This window comes from Harpia harpyja, chromosome 1 (genome assembly GCF_026419915.1).
Source record: "Harpia harpyja isolate bHarHar1 chromosome 1, bHarHar1 primary haplotype, whole genome shotgun sequence".
Taxonomy (NCBI): domain Eukaryota; kingdom Metazoa; phylum Chordata; class Aves; order Accipitriformes; family Accipitridae; genus Harpia; species Harpia harpyja.
Window position 1 is genome coordinate 100,419,887 of NC_068940.1, and position 23,916 is coordinate 100,443,802.

Consider the following 23,916-nt stretch of genomic DNA (forward strand, 5'->3'; position numbering starts at 1 on the left):
AGGTAGTTTCTCCCCATTCTGTGCTCCATGTAAGCTCTCATTGCTTTAATTGCCCCATCGACACTTTAATGTTGTCACCTTTCTTACATGTGCAAATAGCTGCAGAGTAACATAGATAATTTTGTCAAATTTAGCTTAAATGACTTAAAAGTTTCACCTGCATGATTTTGTCTCTAAATAGACATAGGCACTTTTAATAAAATGACCTTTGATCTTCTGTTTTCAACAGTGGACTTCTTTCCTGTCTAGAAGACTAGAAAACAACCACCGTACTGCTTAAAACTCATCAGTCTCAACATAGGGTATGAAGGACTACCTCTGAGGTTGATAAGCCTCACACAGATACTGTCAGTGGGTGAATTTCCACCAGCATCAGCTTTTTGTATCTTTTAAATCCAAGTAAATTGCAGGCTATGAACTGTAGGACCTACCAGAGAAGATGGCATCTTCAATAAGAAGAACTTGTTGATTACTGGGAAACTCTTTTTTATGATAGAAACCATGCCACCTCCCAGGTATCTTTCTCAGGTCTGGAAATCAGTTTTTCTCTTTGGGGGGAAAAACAAAGAAAGCAAAAAACCTGCCAAAAACTTGACCGCAAAGAGAAGATCACTATTACCTGTCTGTGCAGCCAGCCTTCGCTTTCATCTTCATGTTTCTAAAACAAAACAAGATCATTAAATACCATACTTTACGTGTATTACATTTTATTTATCAGTGCAGGCAGCAGTTGGATTGAGTCTGAAAAGTTGTGCAGAAGCACAAAGAAACTGCTCAAATATGTGCTTCAGGAGTATAATCCAGTACCTGCTCTCCATGTCTTTCCTCTCCGATGAATAAGCATGCACTCATTCAAGAAAGCATTTTACTCATAGAGACAAACCACATAAATCCATGAGATATACTGTTCCCCAAAGAAATAAAGCTTGTTAAGAAGCAAATAAAGGTTGAAATAAAAGCTGTTAGGAAAAGATTCTGCACTGTGCTCTATGCACAGTATTGCATCATTTTTTCAAGGGATAGGTATATCAGAACACTTTTCTACTGTAGAAACGCCTATGCCAGTTTAGAAGACGGTATCTGCTAATACTTACACAGGTTATATCTATACGTCATTTACATTAGTATGTCTGTAGAAGGTATTAATTAACTAAAATGAAAAAGTGGGCAGATGAGCATGAGATTTTTAATGATATTAAATATACATAATAACATTAAACTAGAATGTTGCAAAGATATTCAGGTTACAAACTGTTGATGTGTGTGTGCTTGTGCATGTATACAGTTATTTCAAGACAAGTAACCTCTCTTACACACACATGCACGCAGAATGCAAACATTGTTTATATTCTGTGTCTGCCTAAATAAATGTGTGCCAGCTGACTTGCTGCCAGGTAAGATAACTGAAATACTTTCTCCCTGCATGGGTTATGAAAACCGATGGCAAATGACCATTTGGCTCATCTGTCCTACCTTTGTGCAGACTCCCGTGGTGGCATCGCAGAGCGTCAGGATAGACACGTTCTGGGCCCTGTTCAGCCAGTTTACTGCCACCTTGGTGCTGGTTGCCCATTTCACCATGGTTATGTAGTAGTCCCTGCAAACACAGACATACATAAACCAAATCACAGTACTGACATCCTAACGAATTGCCACGTGGCAGAGCAGTCAGAGGCTGCTTCAGGCAAATGGTCCAGGCGAGATCTCTGGTTATTAAGAATGCTGCTTCTTGATGTCTCCAGGCTTCTTTATATATGGATTTCAACCCCTAAAAATGACATTTTTAGGGCTATGCAGGTGTTTTATCTGCCACTTCAGAAAGTCATTTTCAAAGAAGAGACAAATGCAGAGATAAAGAATCATTCAAGCTATTCCATCTTCCAAGAAGGACTGAAACCCCTGGAGCTACAAATTTATGCACAAGTGGAAAAGAAATTGCAAACTATTTCCATTCTGTGCAGACTAACCGGCTCACTCAGACCCACCACTGCCAACGGTTGGATTCTTTATGCTTAGGAAGAGTTAATGGCCTACTACACACCAAAAGATCCACAAGTGTTGCACTGAAAGGAAAATAGCAAGAAGGATAGATTTTGAGAGAGACACAGGGTTTCTGTAACGCAGATGCAGCTGGTTGCCATAAAGACATCAGCAGAGATGTGACAGTTTGCATTGGCAAAACTGCCATCCCACACTCCCTGTACCATCCTCTATTGCTGGACGTATTCACGTTGTGATAATACTTGGAGCAAACCACCAGTGTGGGCTGCACAGGCCTGTAATCGATATCTTTAGGAAAAGTCCTGTGCGATAGTGAGCAATGGAACCGCTTAGGCTGGGCTGGGCTGGAAAATACAGGATCACAAATAAATATACTGATGGTCGCCTTCTCAGAGCCAGTACACGGTGGGACTCCCAGTCCACCTCTGCAGCAATTCAGGGCTTCACCACTTCATCTGTAGGGTAAAACTCTGGCTGAGCTGCCAAAGCTGGTGATGTTATTATATACTGCTGGCTACGTGGGCCAAAGACATCCTTAAATTATAATATGACTTTTCACAGCATATGGTCTATAAAAAATTTATTAGTTCATTTGTTTGCTATAAAATATGTATAAGGAATTGTTGCTTTCATTGGAATTAATGTGCCGTGTCACTGGAGAGTACTTTGTGTTCTGGCAAGCGCTCCTGCATATACTGAAGAGAAAGGGCAAAAGCAGCAAAGGCCCATTTGTCTAGCAAAATAACAAGTTGGAAATTGATTTTGTAGTTTTCAGAAATATTTAGTGCCTGAATTTGGCTGGGGAAAAATAACAAAGGACCTCAATGATTGCATCCATGGCACTGGAAGGAAGGATACTTCCAGGTGAGACAACAGCAGTCTGAAAATTCAGTGCCTGAAATAAAATTGTAATTTTACTCTTTATCAGCAACAGCATAGGCCCTAAGAGGAAAAAAAAACAACTAAGCAAAATTAAACTGTATAACCATCTCTTCTTTCTCTCCAAAATTAACTGAGCAGGCTCAGTCTCCCCAGAAAAGGAACGTGAATTTAGTACATATTGTGGCTTGGAGCATTTTTTCTATAAATCCAATTTAAAGTTTGAAGGACGTATATTTAATTTTTACATCCCTCTTGCTGTTTGAACACAGAACCCACGGTTCTTTCTGAGGAACTTTTAATTATTATTTTAGGTCAAACATTATCTTCCCTACCACCCCAGAGATGGGCATGGAGTCTCAATTTCTCTCTGAAACCTCTCCCAGCCATCAAGCCCACGGATACCCCAGCTAGCAGACAACTCCAGATACTTCTATAGTTACTATTCTAGTCTCAGAGTAGTGTGGAGTCTTTAATTCACTTGACATATCTTCTGTAGGAAAACCAAGTTTTATGTTTTCCATTTTGCAGAGGAAAATGAGGCAAGAAGGTGTGATTCATCTCAGTTAATTTTAAACATCTGCAGCTCCAGCAGCTGCACTGGTTGAGCAGCCAGGGGAGAGAAACGGGCAGTCAGTGCATTTCCCAAGCCCTCTTTGCCTGAACTGTCCCAGATTTTATACGGAGCTGACTTAAGGAGAAACTATTTCTTCCCGTAGAGTGAAAACTAGACCAGCAGGTACTTGACCACTTTGTTTGTAGACATCCACATCAGAGCAGGTTTCACCCTCCCAAAGGGAAGAAATAACTTCCCTGAGCCCCTTCAGGAAGGGTGCAGTTATGCTGAGCATTGCAATGTATTTCCCCATCCCAGTAAAGATGTTGGTGGTTGGGTTTGCAATCACCTGAGACTGGTTATGGTGCAGCGCCCTTATTCATAATGTAAATTTACTTGGCTGCTTTCTGGAGGTATGAATCTAAAATATGAGGTATGATTCTACAATATGAATACTAAAAGGATGACAACAGTAATAAAGCCATAAACACCACAAAGAACAGACAATGACATTTTATCATAGAATCTTAGAATGGTTTGGGTTGGAAGGGACCTTAAAGATCAATGTGGCCAAGTGGTTGGCCACAAAGATTATGTGGCCAAGTGACAGGCAGCAGCCCAGCCTGCAGTCCCTGGGGCACAGCTGGCTCCTGCCTCTCATCCAGGCTCGAGTCGTCTGAGTTTCTCCATTATTTATTTGTTCATGACCTACGCAAGGACCCATGACGATTTCTGCCTCAGGGGAGATAACATCTTTCTTTAATTTGTCACCTGGGATGCAAATATAATGTGAGAAATAAGTTGGATCATGGTCCAATTCCGATCACCTGCTGATGTAACTCTTGGGCTCCAATGGCTTTCACCAAAATAAAAAATTAAATGTTATAATACTTTTTTTTCCCCTGCAACTTCCACCCCTTCCCTTCACTTCATTTTTCTCACAGAAAAGCATGGCATTGGAGAAAATTTGGCAAAAATGCTCAGAATGAAAGATTTTTAAAAAGGGAAAATTATCAAAATTGTACATTTTTCCCCCAAATATGTTTTCCCATCATCAGCTTTTTTTGTTTGTTTTTTTTTAAACTGAAAAATATCCCAATTCTGTGGAAAATTTCTGACTTCCTTTAATTCTGGAAGAAAAAACACCCTGGCATATCTCCACTTTATTCTCAGCTTTATTAATTGTACTAAACCGCTTTGCTCCAGATAAAAAGAACACCAAGAAGTACTGCTCTGTCCATATATCATCTGCGTGAACAGATTGAGCACGTTGAAATGCTTCAGATAGGACTGGTCTGCTTGAAGATCCTTTTCACCAGCTTCCCCCGCTTCTTTGAAACTCCCTTCTGTAACTAACTGTATGGTATATCCCTCTTGTCTATTTTAATGAAATGTTATCTCACTAATCCTCTCATTTCAGAAAACATATGCATAATGAAAATGCACCCCTATTGCTCTACCAGCACTGCTTATATCATGCCCTAGGGATGGCAATTGCCATGGTTTTGATGAAATATACAGAGACTAATTAATTATGATATATTTTGCATCATTTTACAATATTGATTGCAACCAAATAAATTACAGCCACCCATAACCATATAGGACAAATTTATTAACAACACTTGGATCCTGCAGTCTGAAGTTATTACTATAATTAAAATGTTTCTATGTTTACACAGTACGCTAGGAAGAGAAAAATGATATTGTGCAGGAGCTGCAGTTCTGATACTGTGATTGGGATACTGTGATGGGGATACTGTGATCCTGAATTCCTGCCTGCTGTATACAGATGTGAAGTTGTATTTTTGAAAGGCAAGTGCATTTATGCCCATTTGGTTTGGTCACAGGTCATATATCTTTTGTTACATAAATGAATTTTCAGTGAAAACCTGTTCTGAGACTGACACTAGCTTTCCTAGCAAAGAAAGGCAACTCCCACTGTAAATGATCCCACTGGTTTAGTATCCTCTCATCAGATGACTACACAGCCTATCCACATGCCTTACATATTTATCATGCATAATGAAGATCACCCCTGCACCCTCCCCTGCCCTCCAAGCTGCCCTGTTTCATTAGCTCTGTGCTGTACCTCTATCTTTTTTGGCACTGGAATTACAGATCCAGCAATCTAATCTAGCAATCAGTAGAAAAAGGTGAGCACGCATGTTGGTTGGATGCTCCTACATGAAAAAGTGATGTGCCTGGGAACGATAATCTTGCAGCATTACACTTGGAGAGGTCATTACTTCAGATGTAGAAGCAGAGTCTGATTTCTCTTGGCCTGCTATAAAGCTATTTCAAGTTTAAGTCAAAGTTATTGAAATCTGGATTTGGATTCTAATCTCCAAGCTTTGCAGGGAGGAGTGTCATGCATTATCTAAAGCTGCTTCTCTCCTGAGCAACATGATTTTCCTTTCAAGTGTTCACAGACCCACAAGCGTAGCTCAAGCTTTGACCGCATGCTGAAGTCTAAGCCAAACTTTTAAACTCTTGCTGAATGCAGACTTAAGCACTTAATTAGAAATGGGTGTCTAATTAGTTGGCTGAATTGCAGGCCAGCTTCTAAAATACACTTGCCCTAAAACCAGCAAAAACCTTTCCTTTTTATTTTTAATGAAGACTGGGCAATGTATGTGCAGAATGTCCACCTGGTTTCATTCCTATGTTGACATCACGAAGCAGCGAGCTCATGTTTGCTGTGTTACAGGGCTGCCCTGTTTCTGCTTCATGGTCTTTCACACAGGCTGAAGACAATATCCCTTCTACAATGCCTGTGATTACATGTGAAATGAATGTGTTCTTATGGATTTGAGGACATTCTGCCAAGTTCTCTAAAAGTAATCCTACTCTGAAGTCAGTCTGTATCACAGCAATTTCAAGTAAAAAACTAATAATGTGTTATAAAATACATGTACGAAGAAAAATAATTTGAAAAATTTTAAGCATGTTTACACAAACAAAACTCTTTGATACTGGCAGAGAAAGGTAGTGTAAAATGGCCTTGAAAAAAGTCAGAGTCTGATTTAAAACCCCAAGAGAACTGGGGTCCAGCATCCCAGGGCGAGAAATCACCTACCTCATTCTCTGATCGTCTGGGGGAGTCATTTCCAGGTCATGAGTAGGTCCATTCAGACCAATCACATGCAAAGAAATAGTTGGATTTTCCATCCCAGCCTGGATTTTAAAATAAGAATAAATTACCATATCTTATACAACACAGAATGGTTTTGATTTCTTTTATCCCCATGAATTATAAAATGCATTCCCATTGTATGGGGTTACGGACTGGACTGCTGCAGTCGTTCACAGGGAAACTGCAACTGTAGTGATGTGGCACAGACGTGTGGAAAGGTCGGTAGGCACAACCAAAGGGTAATTTTACTTAGGACACCTCTAGCCTTGGTGAAAAATGCTACTCTTCACAGCGACTAGAAATATTGCTATTTTATGTATCTTTTGATAAAAGGTTGTCTAACAGGATGATGGTAGATATAGTAAAATACTGATACATTTTGTATTGTAGGAAAGGGCATCATCTGCTGAATCATTGTTACTTCCCACAAAACCTGCATATATTTGGATATCTCTCCTATTAAATTATGTTTCAATTTGGACCAACACGTGAGGCCTTAGGTAATCAGCTCATAAAGCGAGACACCCAGAAGAAATGACTGCAGCACAGTACACTCCTGTACTGTCTTACAGTAGAAAATTACAGAATTACAGCAGCAGTGTATCAGTACGGGTAGAGAGCTGTGCCAGTCCTGCGTACCCAGTGCAGGACTGCTGTACAGGTCTCTGCAATCAAGGAGAGATTGGCTACTAAGTCTTTTCTGTCTTTCACCGTGTTCTTTGTAATGCTCAAGTCTCCAAACCCAGACTGTCTCCTCTGACATTAGGCCATCCTGGATATTCTAAGGAAGCCCAAATACTACCTTTTCCCTCTATATAAAAGAAAATGTATCTAAATGTAGAAATGCTGGCTTCCAAACTCTCAGACACCAACAACTCCATTCTAGCATGGAAGCACAATTGCTTTTGTGTGGGTACAAAGCAAGAATTTTATAATTTATTTTCATTATATTTAGAATGACTAATACTCAAACAAGAAAACTGCAATTTTCCAAATGCAACTAAAGAGTAATGAAGACCACTGGGGAACAGTTGATCTTCCCTTAGATCTGTTTATTTTCATTGCTTACGAATGTGCACTATTATACAGTCTCCTGTCTGAATCTACTGGAAAAAAAAAAATTTTTTTTTGATAGAACAACAGGACTCTTTGTTTTATTTTCCCTTACCTTTGGATAATGATACGTTTTAACAGTAGGGTAAAGGCTGCCAGTATATACCGGGATCTCCATGGTGGGGACTCTGGAGGCATTAATTGTTGCATATGCTAACCTGGTGCCATCAGGAGACCACCAATGAGCAATATGAGTCTTCAGGATCTCCTCTAATTAAAAAAAAAATAAAAGGCAAGAACAGAAAAAAGGCTATTAGACGTAAATTACTATTTAGCAATAAATGAAACAGCATAGATATGAAAATCCCAGTCTAATCACAGCACAGGGAGGATGCCACAGGAATATCAATTAAAAATACTTATTAAATTACACCATATACACAAATGAACACAATTGATAACAATTATGCTGAATATATAGGTTATTAAGCATAATCATCTTGCTCAAGAAACATCAAATGATTCATATTAGTACACATATTCATGACAGGATAAAAGGCCCTGCTACTCCTACTATGTGTCCCGTACATGGATATGTGAACATATATACGTGCATGTGTTGGCAGAGCTTGGGCTCCTACCTGCCCAACAGTAACATAACCGAGGCTCCCTCGGGGCTAACAGAGAACTGCAATGGCTGAGGTTTAGTTCTCCTCCACAAAGAGTTCACAAAATCATACTAGACACATATCAATGGATTCAAACAGCATTTATACTTAGATACAAGTGCTTCAGCTACAATTTAAATCTGCCTAAGCTCAGTTGACAGTTGGCAATAAACGAAAATAGCAATTTTCTATAAGTTATGCAATGCTGGAACTTTGAAATGCTTTACAAGATGCGAGGCTTTGCAGTCTGTGGCTTGGATACCATCTTGACTCCTAACCCTATTTCATTTTTTAAATCACTTTTGCAAAGCAATTTTCCATAAGTAGCCAGGGTCAGAGACTGTTCCTTTTGACCATGGAATTTTGGGATTAATGATTTTTTTGCAATTTGAATAATGTAGTTGCCGTTGAAAAGGTACTCAGAAAGATGCCAATACAAATATGTCACAGTTCAAGTATGTAAGGAGAAAACAAGCTTGCCATCATAAGAAATTATTTTGAAGACTGGCAGAACCTAATTCTCATTAAACACAAATTCAAAGAACTTCTAGTTTCTAATACTTTTTCTTATCATTTAATATCCTTCACTGCAAAGATGACTTCAGCTTATAGATATCCAGAAAAGATATAAATTCACTCTTTGTCCAAAGTGTCTCCAGTTACTGACATTTGGAAGACACTGACTTGGCTTTTTAAACCTCTCATTTTGCGAAAAGCAGTAATGTAATCCATTTTCATTAAGAGGCTTAATATCATGAGTCATTCCTATTTAAACCATAGCAGAAGGGCTTGCATATGCTTTACAGATTGATGGGCAGGAAGACAGGTCCCATTACTTTAATGTGAGAAGAATTAAAGAGGCTGCAGAGTGTTTCTATGCCTTCACCATGAAGTTCTGCTACACAAGTCCAAGCAGCTCTAGCGTCCGCTGTTATTGCTGGTCACTGGAAAAAATGAATGAGGATTTTCAGAGTTCAGACCCACCATGTTTGTACACCACTCTATGATGACCCCTCGATCGAACCAGGATGTCCCTCTGGTCTGAAGAGCAGAAACTCACCAAAGACTCTTTTATTTCTTTTAAAAAATTCTTGGATGAGCGATCCTTGGAGAATAGCCAGACAATTATATTCATCGAGCAGATGAACACCTTTGTTAATCCAGACTTGCACATGGCTTGAGATAAAACTCAAGGTAACATTAGAAAGGGTGCAAGGGAAAAATCACCCTCGATAGTTATGCTTCTAAAAATAACAAATTAATTAAGCAATACTTAATGGCAACATGTAAGTGAGGTTTTGGAAAGACATCTAGGAAGTTGCAAATACTACATGGGAAAGCACATCTGGCAAATTTGCTTTGCTGCATTGTCCCACCTGTTGTGTGTATGTTTAAAAGATGCTGCTTTTGACTTTTATATCGGTTGCTCATTAAAGAGATAATTACGAGCATAAAGGAAAAGGAGTAAAAATGGATGGCAGATGAATCCTTGACATTTTAACATTAATTAGGAATTACTTTATTCAGCAAACATTTTCTCCAGGATCTCAGACTTAATGAAGCAGTTCTGCTGAAGGACACATGCCAAGAAAGGTTTTAGTGCAGGTTTTGTGGTCCTCTGTTAATGAGATTTAATTGTGTGAACCTTTGCCTTGAAACAAAGCCAGGACCTTGCCATTATTAGAGACCAGTTAGTTTTAGCAAACCAGAGAACATTCTTATGAAATATAAAATGCATCAGCACCAGAAAGTTTCAGCTGAAAGTAAAACGTAATTTGCAGACAATTTGTTCTTGGGGACACTTTATTCCTTGCGCTTGCTTTTACCACATCTCAGAAAATCAGCTGCATTCCGTATTCCTGGGTCTTTCTAAAGTTAGCTCAGATCCTACCTCACGTATATGAGAAACCAGGTTCTCCTTAAACACCAAAGCCCCCTCCACATATACCTCATGACCTCCTAGCTAAGAGTATAAAGTGATAATTGAGCAAAACTTTTGCTCTCTTCCTCAAAGCTTGCAGTCGCTGGGTGCTACATGATGTAGGGATTCTGTGAGTGAGCTGCGGAGATTCCTCACTGTCAGTTGCTGGTGGCTCCGTGCTTCTTCTTTCTCCCATAGCTTTGCTTGCCAGCCATCACACTGGGGCACGCAAACCCTAAAAATAGTGAGAATGAAGTGTGCAGTTGCCTTAACTGAACAAGGACTGTGATACTGCCTGTTCAGACCTGGTAGCTGGGTTCAAGCACAGTGTCTGAGGTAAGTCAATGCCTATTCCACGTTACCGTATTTGATATTGAACCATTCTGAAACAGCTCGATGACCTTGCTTATAAGTAATGAGTCTTTGGTGGGGACACAATGTAGCCAGCTGGTAATCCAGTGAAATGCTTATGCTCAAGGAGTGTTACAGTATGTGTGTTTTAATCCCTCTTCTCACTCAATTGAATGACCATTTCAAAGCTGTGTGAAATGAAGAGTCTTCTAAGTTAACAGACCCTCAGGAGGAGCTTTCGAAGTCCTAGGTCAGAGTATATTCCGTGACAACTGGGTATATATCCATTTTAGAGACTTTAATATCACTGGATAAGAAAAGAAACTGGAGGCAATAAAAGAGGTGTGACGAGAGGAATCTTCCCTGAGCTGAATTAAAGGTTGCTGCATTCATCGCATCACATAGGTGGTAGTCTTTGGTATCAAGACCTGAACAGCATCCAGAGTGAGTCAGGCTGCTCTCAGCAGGAATGTCATCTCTTCAGAAAAACATGTTTGCTGATAGATGCTTTCCTGCTCACTGTCAGGAAGCAGAAAGGAGAAGTCCCTCGCTGTGGTTCTCAGCTGCAAAGTAACAAGGCGTGATGAATCTGGGTTTGGATGTAGCATTTAGCTGTGATACCATAAGAGCAATCCGTTGATGGACTGCACAGTGGATCAGAGATTGGATGGACATTTCTACTAGGTGTGTTATCCAAAACTAGCCCAGCACGTGTATAAAAGGAAAGGAAGCCTCTGCTTGTTTCAAACTTTGAGTTTATGCCAGCAGTACTTGCAAGAGCAATGAAACAGGAACTTGTATCTTACTTTAGGCAACAAACTTCTCAAGGAATCATAGGAAATAGGACTGGAAGGGATTTCCAAAAATGATCTGGCCCCTTCCTCCATGGACAATATCCACCCCAATCCTGTAAGAATCTTCACAAGTGGATTTTGCTATTCCTTTTGATACTTGTACAGCACCTTTAGCAGAGGTTTGGCCATAGAAATCAAACACTCTCAATTTTCATGTCCACCTCTGTCTAAGCACTGAACAGCCCCGCTGAAGCACGTCCAGACCTCTGCCTTCCCTTATAGAGTCAATGCAGGGAAAAGCATCAGGGCTTTATTTTCTGCAGCCTCAGTGGCAACCAGCAGATTCTGGATAAAACCTGTTGTATGGACCACATTTGGAAATCCACACAGATGGTTTTAATGTTGTGAACCATAATCTGCCACTGTGGTATTTCTACAGACATTTCCATGACAAATCCACTTCCCAGGCTTGCGCAGAGTTCTAGACTGGCAGTTCCTCTTTATTAATAAGTACATGTAAATGCCATGGCTGTGGGGCTTTCTTCATGCATTTTTAAAAATCTAACTAGTTCTGTAGCCTTTGTCCATTCTGAGTCCTATTTGTGATTTATGCCTTTCTACTGAAGCTGGCAAAGTCCTGGCCTGCTGTTAGGGAAAGGACGAAGCCTTCACCAATGACTGACTGGGAAATCCATTGGTAGCTTAGAGGTTTCTTCCAATTTTTGAAGTCGCCACAAATAACTCGTAATTTTCAAGTGTGAGTTAACAGAAACAGAGACTTGCACAAGAAGACAAGGGTGCTTGGACAGACCAGTCGTCTGACAGGTATCATTGCAACCCCTTTCTATCACTTCCCCCCAAAAAAGAATAAATATGATGTCAGGAGAAAAACTGAGAAAAAGGAATAAAGATAATTTTCAAGTGAAAAAATACATTTGTTTTTCTGTCATCACAGTCAGCAGAGGTATATAGCTGTATTAGCTGTATAATTTACCCACTGAGGCTATACATATTACAAGCATCAACACCCCAATTCCCATGTACAATGAAAACAGCTGGAGACACCACTCTGATCAGCCACTTTCCTTTGGCCGCCCGCATGCAGCTCCTCTGTGCAAGGCAGGTTCCCGTCACTCCACAGCCATCCTCCAGATGTGCCCGTGCCCCTGTGTCCACATTGCCACCCCTTGTTGGGAGCGCAGTGGTAATCGTACCAACACAGCCCCACTGGCGGTGGCACATAAAGCCTTTCTACAGGAGTGAGCAAGTCAGTGAAAGACTGGTCCTATGAGCTTTTCAATCTTTAACTGCTAACGCCTTCTAATAAGAAGGCCCAGGAAAAATATTACAATGAATGCAAAGAAACCAACCTTTTCTGTTACAAGAAAAAATGACTTATAGATCCGTACTGCAGTTAAACAAGAGATCTTCTGGAGATCCGAATGGTGTGTCCACCCTTGGTGAAGCCTCTTGTGTTATACAGATGAGCTGCAGTTAACAACTGCAGTGTCATTAACTTCAAAAAAGTAAATTCCATTTATAACAGCTGAGGAGGTGTCCTTGTAGACTGAGCAGAAAGGTTTTTTTAACTGCATCTAGAAAAGTAGAGGCTTTCTGCATCTCAAGAGGTCAAAATAAGGGTGTAATGGGTACAGGCACTTAGAAGGTTTTACCTGTTAAATAAATCAATTTCTTTTACACAATTAAAATTCTTTTCTTGTTCCAGACATTGCATTTTCTTCTTCAGTAGGATATCAAAACAGCATTATTAATGTTGTGCCCAGAGGACAAAGACAGATAATAAATAGTTTGATTCACCTTTGAGTAGATATACATACATGAACACACACACACAAACATATCTAGTTTTCTGTTAATTTCAGAATATTTTAGTTTTTACACAAAGTGTTATGCAAGATTTTGACTGACAGAGGGAACTTCCCCTTCTATGTTGTTTACTGCTGATGTGGTGCTGATGTGGTAAAGTGCTGCAGTTCCAGGAAGCATAATCAATGGTTTTGTTTGTGCAATGTATTGTAGCTGATACTCAGATCATTAAGTATTTGGTGTGCTGAAGACATTTTGCTGTTTTATTAAAACTGTTAATAAAAAGGATTTTAAACAAAATGAAATTAAAGCCTAACATAAAGGCCACGGCTTACATTAAGAAAGAAAGCTCAAAAGAATTTGTCAGTAGGAAGCATCAAAAGAACATAAGAAGAAGAGAGATCAGAGAACAGAAAGGGGGTCTAGGAAAGGAGAAAACAAAGACTTCTGAGATAGCAAAACCCCAAGAGTTCTCATAGAAACATCAAATAAATACAAATGCTTATTTGACAGCTGCCATCAGCTTTAAAACCAATTACTAGATCATCTCAAAGCACCAACCACACATCCAAATAGGTTACTATTGTATAGTTTGAAAGCAAGTATTTTTACCCATATGGGAAAACACATTGTTCGTATCGGCCTTCACTGACATGTGTTTCAGGGATGGCTTTAGAAGACCACCGTGCCATCTTTCACACATATGCAAGCAAATTTTTCTCTCGGTTGCTGTAGTGTAGATCTACGCTGACTTCCATTAAGTCATTGTAATAGGTATAAAATGGGTGTAAAAGTAGTTATGTGTATGCAAATAGTATAAAACTGTTTCAAATTACTATATCCAATCTACATTTTCCTGTGTTGACATTATTTGTGCTGATGTCAGCAATAGCCCTGCAGCACTATTGATTTCAGTGCAATTAATCCTCTTTCACAGTTGTCTAATTGAGTCAGGTGGAAAAAAAGTAATTCTGCAGGGCCACTAAATAATTCAACAACCTTTTGTAGAAAAAAAAATAAAATATTTTTTGGCTGAGCCAAATTCCAGGCTCAGTCCAATTCCACAGCCCCTGTATGCAGACAACAATTTTCAAGGTGTTTATGCCATCATCCAAGAGATCCTCAAGAAAACCAGAGCTGCAATGCTCCCCCCAGTGACCCTTTATTCCTACTGGAAACACCCAGCCCCCTCTGCCACTGACAGGCAACAAGCTTATGAAGAATAAAATATTACTTGCTTTCATGGCATTTTTGAGGACATGCTTTAGAGAACACTTTTTAAACATCAAATCCTTGATCCAAAAAGCTCATCACCCGATGGCAGCAGCATTAGGCAGCCGTGGAGCTGAACAGGCAGAGGCGAGGAGCTCCCATGTGTTCGGCAGCCGTGAGAAGGTGGCAGCCCCTCATCGTGGGGAAAGGAGCCCAGCTAGGAGACTTGCATCTCTTCAAGCACAGGGAAAGTGTGGGCTGCAAGTGTCATTAATTTCCCCTTAGTCATGCGGTTTAATTGCTTGAACACATGTTGTTTTCCACTTGCGCAGCCTTGCAGCTCCTTGCTCATGCAGAACATTGTGTTGAGACAGCAGGCGAGGGTTTGGCCAGTGCTTTCTGCCTCTCTGGGCACAGATGCTGAGGACCTGGAGAGAAGCTCATTTCATCAGGGTGTTCTCGCTGGGCATGGAGGACAACCCCATGGGACTCTTCATGTGTTCTGCGTGGTCAACAAGGTTGCGTCTTACCTCCACATCTCTTATGTGGGCCCCAGAGCTGCTGCATGGACTGAGCCAAGCCCAAGTTCGGCAAACAGGCAAACCCCATGAAATCTGAAAGCAAATGGACCGTGGGCCACCTTCGCTTCTGCAAGATGAAGGTGGCTCTGTGTAACACCACCACAAGCTGCCATGCTCCAGCAGAAGACTTGTCACCAGTGGATGCTCTCTGATACCTGGCAAGGACCCCTGAGGGAACAACGAGGGATGAAGAGCAAACAGCATCCAGCAGACCCAGAGTGTGCACATCAGCGGCAACTCTGTCAGCCAGCCTGGCCAAAACCTGACCACTCCAACCTGGGCTCCTTATCTATAGTCCCAGCTACCAGCAATAGTACATAAAAATAAAATACACCATTGTTTCTCTGAGGACAATCTTTAGGACACCTCCCCTATAAGGACTCATGTTAGGAAGGCATCGAGCTGCTGACAGACAGAAGAGACTTTCTGAGGCTACTCATCTCGCCCACAACAAAACTGCTGTTTTAATGCTTGTGGTTTGTTTTTTTTTTCCCCTGGTCCATTGATTCTTCTAATTTGTTGTGTTTCCAGCACTAAAGGATTCTGTAGTTGTTATATGAGTCAGGGCTTTGGGGTGTTGTTTACAAGGTTATTGACAAGTAGCTGCCAGACCTTCTTTGCTGAGTGCTTGAGGGTTTCAAAATGCTGGTGGTATTGACTACTGGCCTGATCCTGTTCTCAGGTACATCTCTGCAGCTCCTATCAGAATACATGCAGGAGGCCAGGCTCAGGCTGTAATAACTAAGAAATTATGAATGTTTAAAATCTCCCTCATTCATACAAGTGGATTTGTTGAAAAAAAACCCCACTAAAAAAACAGATGCACAGAAGTGTGTGATGTCATCTGAGAAGTACAGGTGGATTCTCACAAATAAGAGAATTCAGCTATTTGGAAATGGCCAGAGGGGCCGGGGGCTCTTCCAGGCCATCTTCACCTCCTGACACACTGAGCACACTCAGCTGTACAAATTCCACTTGAGATGCAAAAAGCCATGGAGAGGAGCTCTCTCTCAGATCTCCCATGGACCCTGTGTCTCCACCAGCAGCAATGAGCAGCTCCCCAGGAGGTCTGGCACCCCTTCCAGAGCAACCCCAGCCGGCAGGCAGGCAGGCAGAGTTACCACGTCATACACAATTCCATACTATCCGTAGGGCACATCAGAATTTCTGGGCCTGCTTTGCAATAAACGCTGTCCTCTTTGGACAAACATGGCAGAACAACACTGAGTTGCCTCCACATCCTCCTTCTGCTCTTTTCAGAAGTTTCCTTCTCTGTGCTTCTGGCTTTCTCTCCCCTGTGCACCACTTTTAGCAATCCTTAGTTGTTTGTTTTCAAAAGCCTTAATGATTAATGGTCACAATAGCGCCTAACAATTAGCAGATTTCCTCCTTTGGTGGTGTGAGTCAGTCTCAGCCACAGTAAAAACCTCTTGCACCATCCTGGCTAGACTGACATGCAGACATTTCATCAACACAGGCAAGTCTGTGATCTGTCAGGCTGTCCAGACGTAATAATGAAAATGGGGACTGAATTATGAAAGTAGAAATATTACTTAGAGATCATATCATCAGATATTCCTGTTTCTAACACTCACTCCAAAGAGCAAATGCATCTAGAAAACTCGTCCGCAGTGGCACACTGCTGTATGCCACTAATGCATAATAAGAATGTATTTTTCCATCACCTGGCGTAAATATAAACCCACAGCCTGTTGTCAGCTCTCCATGAAAGCCTGTTAGCTAGAGGCACTAAATCTGTAGAAACTTTTCCTGGCAAAAGTCTTTTGAGTAATTTGCACTGCAGCTCATTGCTGTGGGTAAATGTTCATTGCAAGGTCATATCGTACCTTTTCGATTGCTAAGGACCTAGACAAGACAGAATTCATGTTGCCCAATTGACTGGATACAGTAGGGCTCCTATAGTAAAATCCTTTTTTTCTTTCTCCCCCCTCCACGCCCACCCCTGCCATTTAACAGGTTGCTATGGCTGGAAATACAATTTGCTTATCTGTGCAAAGCAGTGAGACAAATCTAGGCTTTCATTATATGCTGATTATTACTCTGTTCAAACCTGCTCAAGTAGCTTCCACTTCACCTTTCCTTTAAATTAAAAGTTACAGGTTCTTCCCAACTAATCTATGGGGTTTATGATAGGAGGAAGATGGACAGCCAACCTTGACTCAGGGGATCCATTTCAATAGGTACAGACATATCAAGAAAGTTAGTGATCACAAAACCCTCTGAATTTGACTATCAAAAATTCATTAGACTATTGCAACAGTTCAAGAACACAAGTGCCCAAAAGCAATCTCTTTTAATGTTTCATAAAGAAATATGAGAGATAAGAAGACTGAACAGCCTGTCATTGCTATTAAAGAACTTGATTCTTCAACCCTGTGGACTTCTATCAGCACTTGCTCAAGCTGTCTTTCACGTGAATAACTCGCATGATTTATTCACCCTGAGCAGCACCTGCTAGTCACCTAGCATGAGTCGTAATAAACGTCAGTTAATATTGCAAAATACAGCCCTGTTTTATAAAATGGGAACTGTGGCACATTGACTGAATTTAGTTTAGCTCCAAATTTCTTACCCAGTTTAAACTGCTACAGTCATTGAACAGCCATTAAAAACCCACTCAGAGTTTATATTGCCCTACTATGGCAATATTCCCAGAGGTTTCAACCTGAACAGTGATTCAGGATCTGGCTAACTGAGAGATTTAGCTCAATAATGACTCAGAGGATGAATCTGATTTTACAGTACTGAATAATCAGAGGAACTACTGAGATCAATAGAGTTACCCAGGAATAATAAAAAAGAGAGCAGGATAAAAACCAGAATTCAAATTCACTTATAGCAATATTTCAGAAAAAATATGCCTATTAAATAACAGAAACATTTATTATTAAGGAAGGTAGTGGCACATAGCAAGGTTATGCCACTGATGGATCGGTGTGGCTTGACTGTGTTTCTCAGAGTGGTGGCACTTGCATGTTGAACAGAAATTCTGTTCTTCCTAGGTGCAAGTCTTGAAGGACCTCCACTATGGACTCGGGTAAGAACACAGAAAAGACAAACATACCTGTAGGGTAACGTCCACCAATCAAAACCTCTTTGATCTCTACTACCAGGAAATACATTTTTTTCAGTATTTTTGAGCTGTGGACTATTGCGTAGTAATTCTAAATCTACTGGCAAAAGCTTGCATAGTCACCTTCCTTGGGCCACTTGGAGTTACCCCCACCTCTCTTCAGGGAGCTCCAGACCCCAGGCTAAAGCCCACTAACGCCCAGAAGATAGTTACCGTTGCTCTGGGTACAGGTGATGTCTCCAGCTGCACCACAACAAGAGGGAAACCCGCGTGGTACCCTGCACCGAGGGCAAGGGCACCAAGTCTGTGTAACTCTCATCGACATCCATGGCCCGGAAACTCCCATAAGTAAGTGAGATATAGTAAATAAAACCCAGGGTTTTGCATACGCAGAACGCCCGATAGGGAAATGCTGGCAAAGCATAAAACAGTTTGCAGCGAACAACGTTTTTGCAACAACCGCTTAAAAGCCCTTTATAGTAGGCAATAAGCACATGCCCAGACAAGGAAAGACAAATTAGGGAAACACCTTGTCCTCTAGTGAGGTGGAAGGAGGTGGAAAGCAAGCTATAGTGAGTGTTTCCAATCACATTTCAGAGCACAAAGGGTATGAAGGCCTTCAAGGGCCCTGAAGGGGCACCGGTGGGGTGAGCAAGGTGAGGTGGTGTCACCCAGCTCTTGCTCACGAGAGGGGAGATGCTGGGGATTGTCAGGCACCGAGTACTCAGCGCCTTGCCTGGCGAAGGTCTCGTCCGGGACACGTTTCTCGTCACAGGCACTACCCCCCACATATGTCTAAATTTGCTAACATTTTTATTTTTGAATTTATGACCACTTTAATTTCCTCAGGGAGTCCAAAGTTGGTGTCTCTAACGACTGCTGGTTTTACTTTAAAGCTACAACAATTAGAGTCTTCTAATGAGAGTTTTAATTGGATAGTGAATTAAATACCACATGAGTTTAACTATTCATCCTGGAAATGGAATTCCAGAGATTTAGATTTTTTTTTAATTTTGTTGTATTGATTTGAGTTTTCTATTCCCTGTTGTATCTTGTTTCTCATAGTTGTACACCGATTCCACTATTTTTAACTTTTTAATTTCAGCTGACAAAACACCCACCCATAAACCAGCACATAAAAAATTCTGAAAAAAAAACCAAAAATGCATAGAAATGTACATATAAACACACACACACACACACACACACACACACACACAGAGCCATGCAGTAACAGCAAAAAGAAATTGTCTGCATAATTGGATCTAAAACTGGTAGGGAAAAAAACTTATTAAAAATGAATATCAGAGAAAGGCAATTCAGAATTTTAAGGAAAAAAACCCCTGATTAATTAACTGCAAATTATAAGTATTACTTTGAATTGCGTTGTACAGAACAGTATCAAATTACTAATTATCCTTGCCCGCTTTGTTCAAAGATCATGAATGTGCATTTTAATTTCCACTGGAGTAAGCTAAATATACTGAGAACCAGCATGTAGAATTTTGCAGAAATCGCTGGGGATGAGGGAAAACTCCCCCATTACCATATAAATGACATGCACAGAGTTATAAATGACACGCACTAGATCCAGCTCATATTGTTCCTCAGGATGTAGCAGGCAAATACCGGAAATTATAATAAGGCTTATAACCTAGCAGATAATAAATGTAACCCATACCCCACAAATCCCCATCTACCAAAGATAATTTAGTCTGCTGTTTTTTGCTGATTAAGGGTGGCTTTGGAAAAAAATATTCTTCCCCTTTCCCCTCTTTATCTGTTGCATTTATTGGCAGGATGGAGATGGCTCCATTTTTATCTACCTAACAGCTCACAATATCTAACGTAGACTAATCTTCCTTTCCAAGGCCCTCATAGCCTGCTCTACCCTTAAACAGTTCCTATTTAGTATCAAGGACAATTCCCACATAAAAAAGACTCATTATAGCCGCTCCTTTTTCCACCGCTATATTTTTACCATGACATCCCCGATGTTAGCAGCACTGCTGTGTTGAGATCACGGCTGACTGGTATCTCATTATTCCCTGCAGCAGCCTGGGGACCGGGTCTGGTTTTTTGGGGTGTTTGCTTGGCACTAGGCACAGCCAGGCTATAGGACATACCAAGCTGGCAAGTACTTTCCCACCACCAGACTATGAAACGTATGTTTTGAAATGCCTCAAAATGTTCAGATGGCAGACATTATCAAATTGCAAAGAAAATACCATTGTCCTTGCTGAGTAGGACCAGAACTGCTGAGTTGTACTCCTTGCCCTTTATTGTTTATCGCTAAAAAAAGTCATTTTCCAAGTCATGTTATTCCTGGAGTATTTGGATGTGGGAGATGCCAACTTTTATATATATTGTCCTTTCTTTCTAAGGCTTCCTTGGATGCCGTTCATCTTTTGATGGTAACTTTCCCCCTGGAAAATGTGGCAGCTCTGAGCTGGCTGAACATCCCTTCCCACCGATGACGCACGGCTACGGCAGTCCCGAGGTGGGTACTCTGCCCTGCTCCTGTGGGGACAGAGACCCGTGTGTGGGAACATCCATCAGAGAGGGAGGCTGTGATTTACTCTTTGGGTTTCTTCAGAGTGATATTTCTCTGTCATTCCCTCCAGCCCCTGAAGACTGTGTGTTCCAGTCTGTGGCTATAAATCCCAATTACATTGTTGGCATGTTAGGTGTGAGTTTTCATCTTCATCAGGCTTAGCAGGATTCCACCAGTATGTGAAAACAATTAAAGCGTGGTTACATCATGATTACACTGACTTTTATTATTTTTCAGTGTGAAGAGCATTTCTTTAAGGAGTGCTAACAGGATGTCTGGTTTCTCTTTTGCAGATCTATGTTCACGAACTGAAAAAGGGACCATGATATACTGCTATAAACACAACCACCTGGTTGACTAATTGCCTGTAAATTATCTTTCTATGCCTTATGTACTCAGAGAGCTGGCTTAGTGCAGTTTTAAGTCCAAATCCATAACCGGTATAAATAATGCATCTAGTGATACATACTAACTAAGGATTCAGTTCTTGGTTTTCAGTGTAATATAAAGATATGTAATGATGTTATAGAATCATAGAATCATTTAGGTTGGAAAAGACCTTCAAGATCATCGAGTCTAACCATCAACCATGCCCACTAAACTGTGTTCTGAAGTGCCTCGGCTACGCTTTATGCTTGCCCGCTTTACGCTTGCCTTTATGCTTGCCCACTAAGGACTCATGCGTTCGAAGGAGCCAGATCCACTCCTTTCATACCTGTGAATGCACTACATGATTTATGATTTTCCACTTGAAACCAAAAATAGACATTTACTTAGGAAAACTGTGCAGCCAAGTGACTATTTTATGTTTTCTTTCCTTTTTCAAGTGAACGAATGAAGTGAAGTCAGACAGAAGTGACTCTTGATCTTCAGGCACATTTTAGCTGCTGCATTGAAGGCAAAGGGCTAGTTTCTCTTCTAAACCATCTCTCAGTTGTGCTTTCAAATGCATACTTTCTCCTAGATGAGAAGAACAGGTCAAACACAGGACAGTGCTGGTCAGGGACAGTCTCTGGGTGTCCCAGGAAAGTTATTTCGCTGGAACCAAAGCCAAATGCTTTGTGATCTGCTGATTGCTACCAAGCACTCGGCGGACTTGCATTTGTAATTTCTACATAATCCAAGCAAATAATTCATGCAGGAGAACATCACTTCTGGAAGGGGAACAGAAAGGTTGGCTGGTTTAATCCTAATATGCTTAGTCAGGGACAGTGCTTGGGCTTTAAGCAACATGGCTCCATCCATCATGTTGCCGCTTTCCTCTTCTCCCAGGGAAAGGAGCTGTGCCAGGACTGGATTTTGCAGTGGCCCTTTTGAAGACTCAGTGGGATGGAGGAAGACATACCTCTTGGCTTCCTCACTCTTCCTGCAACTTCCTTTCTTCCCTGCTGTGCTGCGTGATCTGCTCATTAAAGATGACCTTGGGCCTCGGTAATGAGTAGATCATGTACTACAACACTTCCGAATGGCAGCTCATGCTAGAAGAAAATCGTTGTTACGTCTGCATTTCTGTCCTACTACTCCCGCCTCTCATCTGGCACCGCATGCTCTCTGCTAACAGAGCCAGAACAACCCTGTTAAAGTTATCGTGTCTCCTTTTTGGGGTTATTATTCTGTCTTGCATCATTTTAAATCTCACCAAAGCACTGAAACATTTCTGATGCATGCCAGGCTTTCATGGTTCACTACTTGTCAGGTCAGCATCCAGTTCAAATTCTTCTGACTAGCAAGGTCAAAATCAGATGCCCAAAATTCATAGGTAGGCTATTAAACCAGAGATGCCCCGCACACAGACTTGTGGTGTTCGTACTCAAATAACATAACATTTTAACAGAGTTCAGCATTCCCAAGAAAGGGGTTTTTAAAAGAACCCTGAGTTCATGAGTGGGCAGATGTGAACTTCTTGTTCATCTCAGTGTGTTGTCACTTAAGTCGTTCAAGCAGAAGGATGACAACTTCTCCCACTGCTGCTCCAGGCCTGGTGTTTATCAGCGGTACCCATGAGCCAGAGAAGCAGCTTCAATGACAGACCTGGCTAAAATGGGGAAATTCCCAAATCTACTTCCTTCTCCATAGTGCTGGACAATAACCACATCTACTCCCTGAACCTTCTCCTGACCCTTCCATCCCACCAGGTTTTTTTTATCCTCAATAGTTGATGAGACCTCCACATTTGTACCAGATGCCAAATATTAGAGAAAAGAGCTGAGAAGCAGGAAAGGATCCTGAAAAACCTACATTTGTCTGGAAAATATTTTCTTCAGGGTATCATTGCACATGAAACAATCTGGGCAAGAAGTGCTAAATCACAGGGCTTTTAGACCCTTATCAAGAGCCTCCACGCATATAGACCTGCGGGCAACACACAGGGTGCTGGGGGGAGAAGGGTAGAGAGGAAGGAGAGAAAAAAGCCAAGGTAATTTTAAAGAACCATAATTAATCCTTTCCCTCCTCATGTACTGCAACTTTGTGCCGTGCCTCCGAGGGGCAGCACAGCCTCAGTTATCGCACCTGAAAGCTTTAAGCTATTGGGGACACAGCTCTTACCTCCTGTCCTATTCTCACGATTTCTAGCCTGCTGATGATACTCCAGAATAATACATAACAGTCTCTGGGTTAGTAGGGGTCAGTTCAATAATCAAGTGAAGTTTAATTTTTAAAATGAGATATTGAATCTTTCAAGTCATCTCTGTGTCTACAGTCTGAGGCAGAGACTGGAAAATCAAAACAAATGCAATAAATACAATGATCTCCAGATAATTCTCATCAAGTAAGATTTATTTTGATGGCTGTTTTCAGACTGTTGCCCTCAAGTTTCAAAGCACAATAGCATGAAAATATAATGTTTTGCTTTTAGGAGCTGTTTTTCTTTGGTTCTATTTCTTACCAGTTTCTCAAATCTTTAATCTAGCAATCTTGAAAGCCTCCTTTAAAGAATTGCTTTTGATCTAGTCTTATGCAGTAGCAACCAATGCTGATTTTTTTTTTCTGCTATTGTTGTTAAATCAAATACAAGACAATGACTCAACTTTGAGGAAAAGCAAAACTAACGTAGGAGGTAAATGCTTGTGAGTCATAAGTGTAAAAAGGGAAGGACTGAAGTGATTTGCTCCTATTTTCTGGGATTTGCAAGTCAGGTGAGAGTCCATCAGCCTCTCCACGATGCAGAACAGAAGTAATAGCCTGGCAGAGCTGGGTAGCTTTAAGAGCAGACGTTTGCTTTCTGCTCGTAGGGTGCCTCATGGGTTGGAAAGGCTCCTGCTCCTGTTGAAATCACTTGGGACCAGCC

The 23,916-nt window shown here is 41.1% G+C and overlaps 1 protein-coding gene across 5 annotated transcripts in view; it reads right to left on the reverse strand.

The window, feature by feature from the left end:
* Positions 1 to 23,916, reverse strand: part of DPP6 (dipeptidyl peptidase like 6) — a 577,844-nt gene that overhangs the window by 50,337 nt on the left and 503,591 nt on the right. For all 5 annotated transcript variants that reach the window (XM_052806934.1, XM_052806950.1, XM_052806924.1 and 2 more), the window contains exons 9-12: positions 7,741 to 7,895; positions 6,516 to 6,613; positions 1,474 to 1,597; positions 620 to 658 (exon numbers count right to left, since the gene is read on the reverse strand). In XM_052806934.1, the coding sequence (XP_052662894.1) occupies positions 620 to 658; positions 1,474 to 1,597; positions 6,516 to 6,613; positions 7,741 to 7,895 (416 nt within the window). The remainder of the gene's footprint in view (positions 1 to 619; positions 659 to 1,473; positions 1,598 to 6,515; positions 6,614 to 7,740; positions 7,896 to 23,916) is intronic.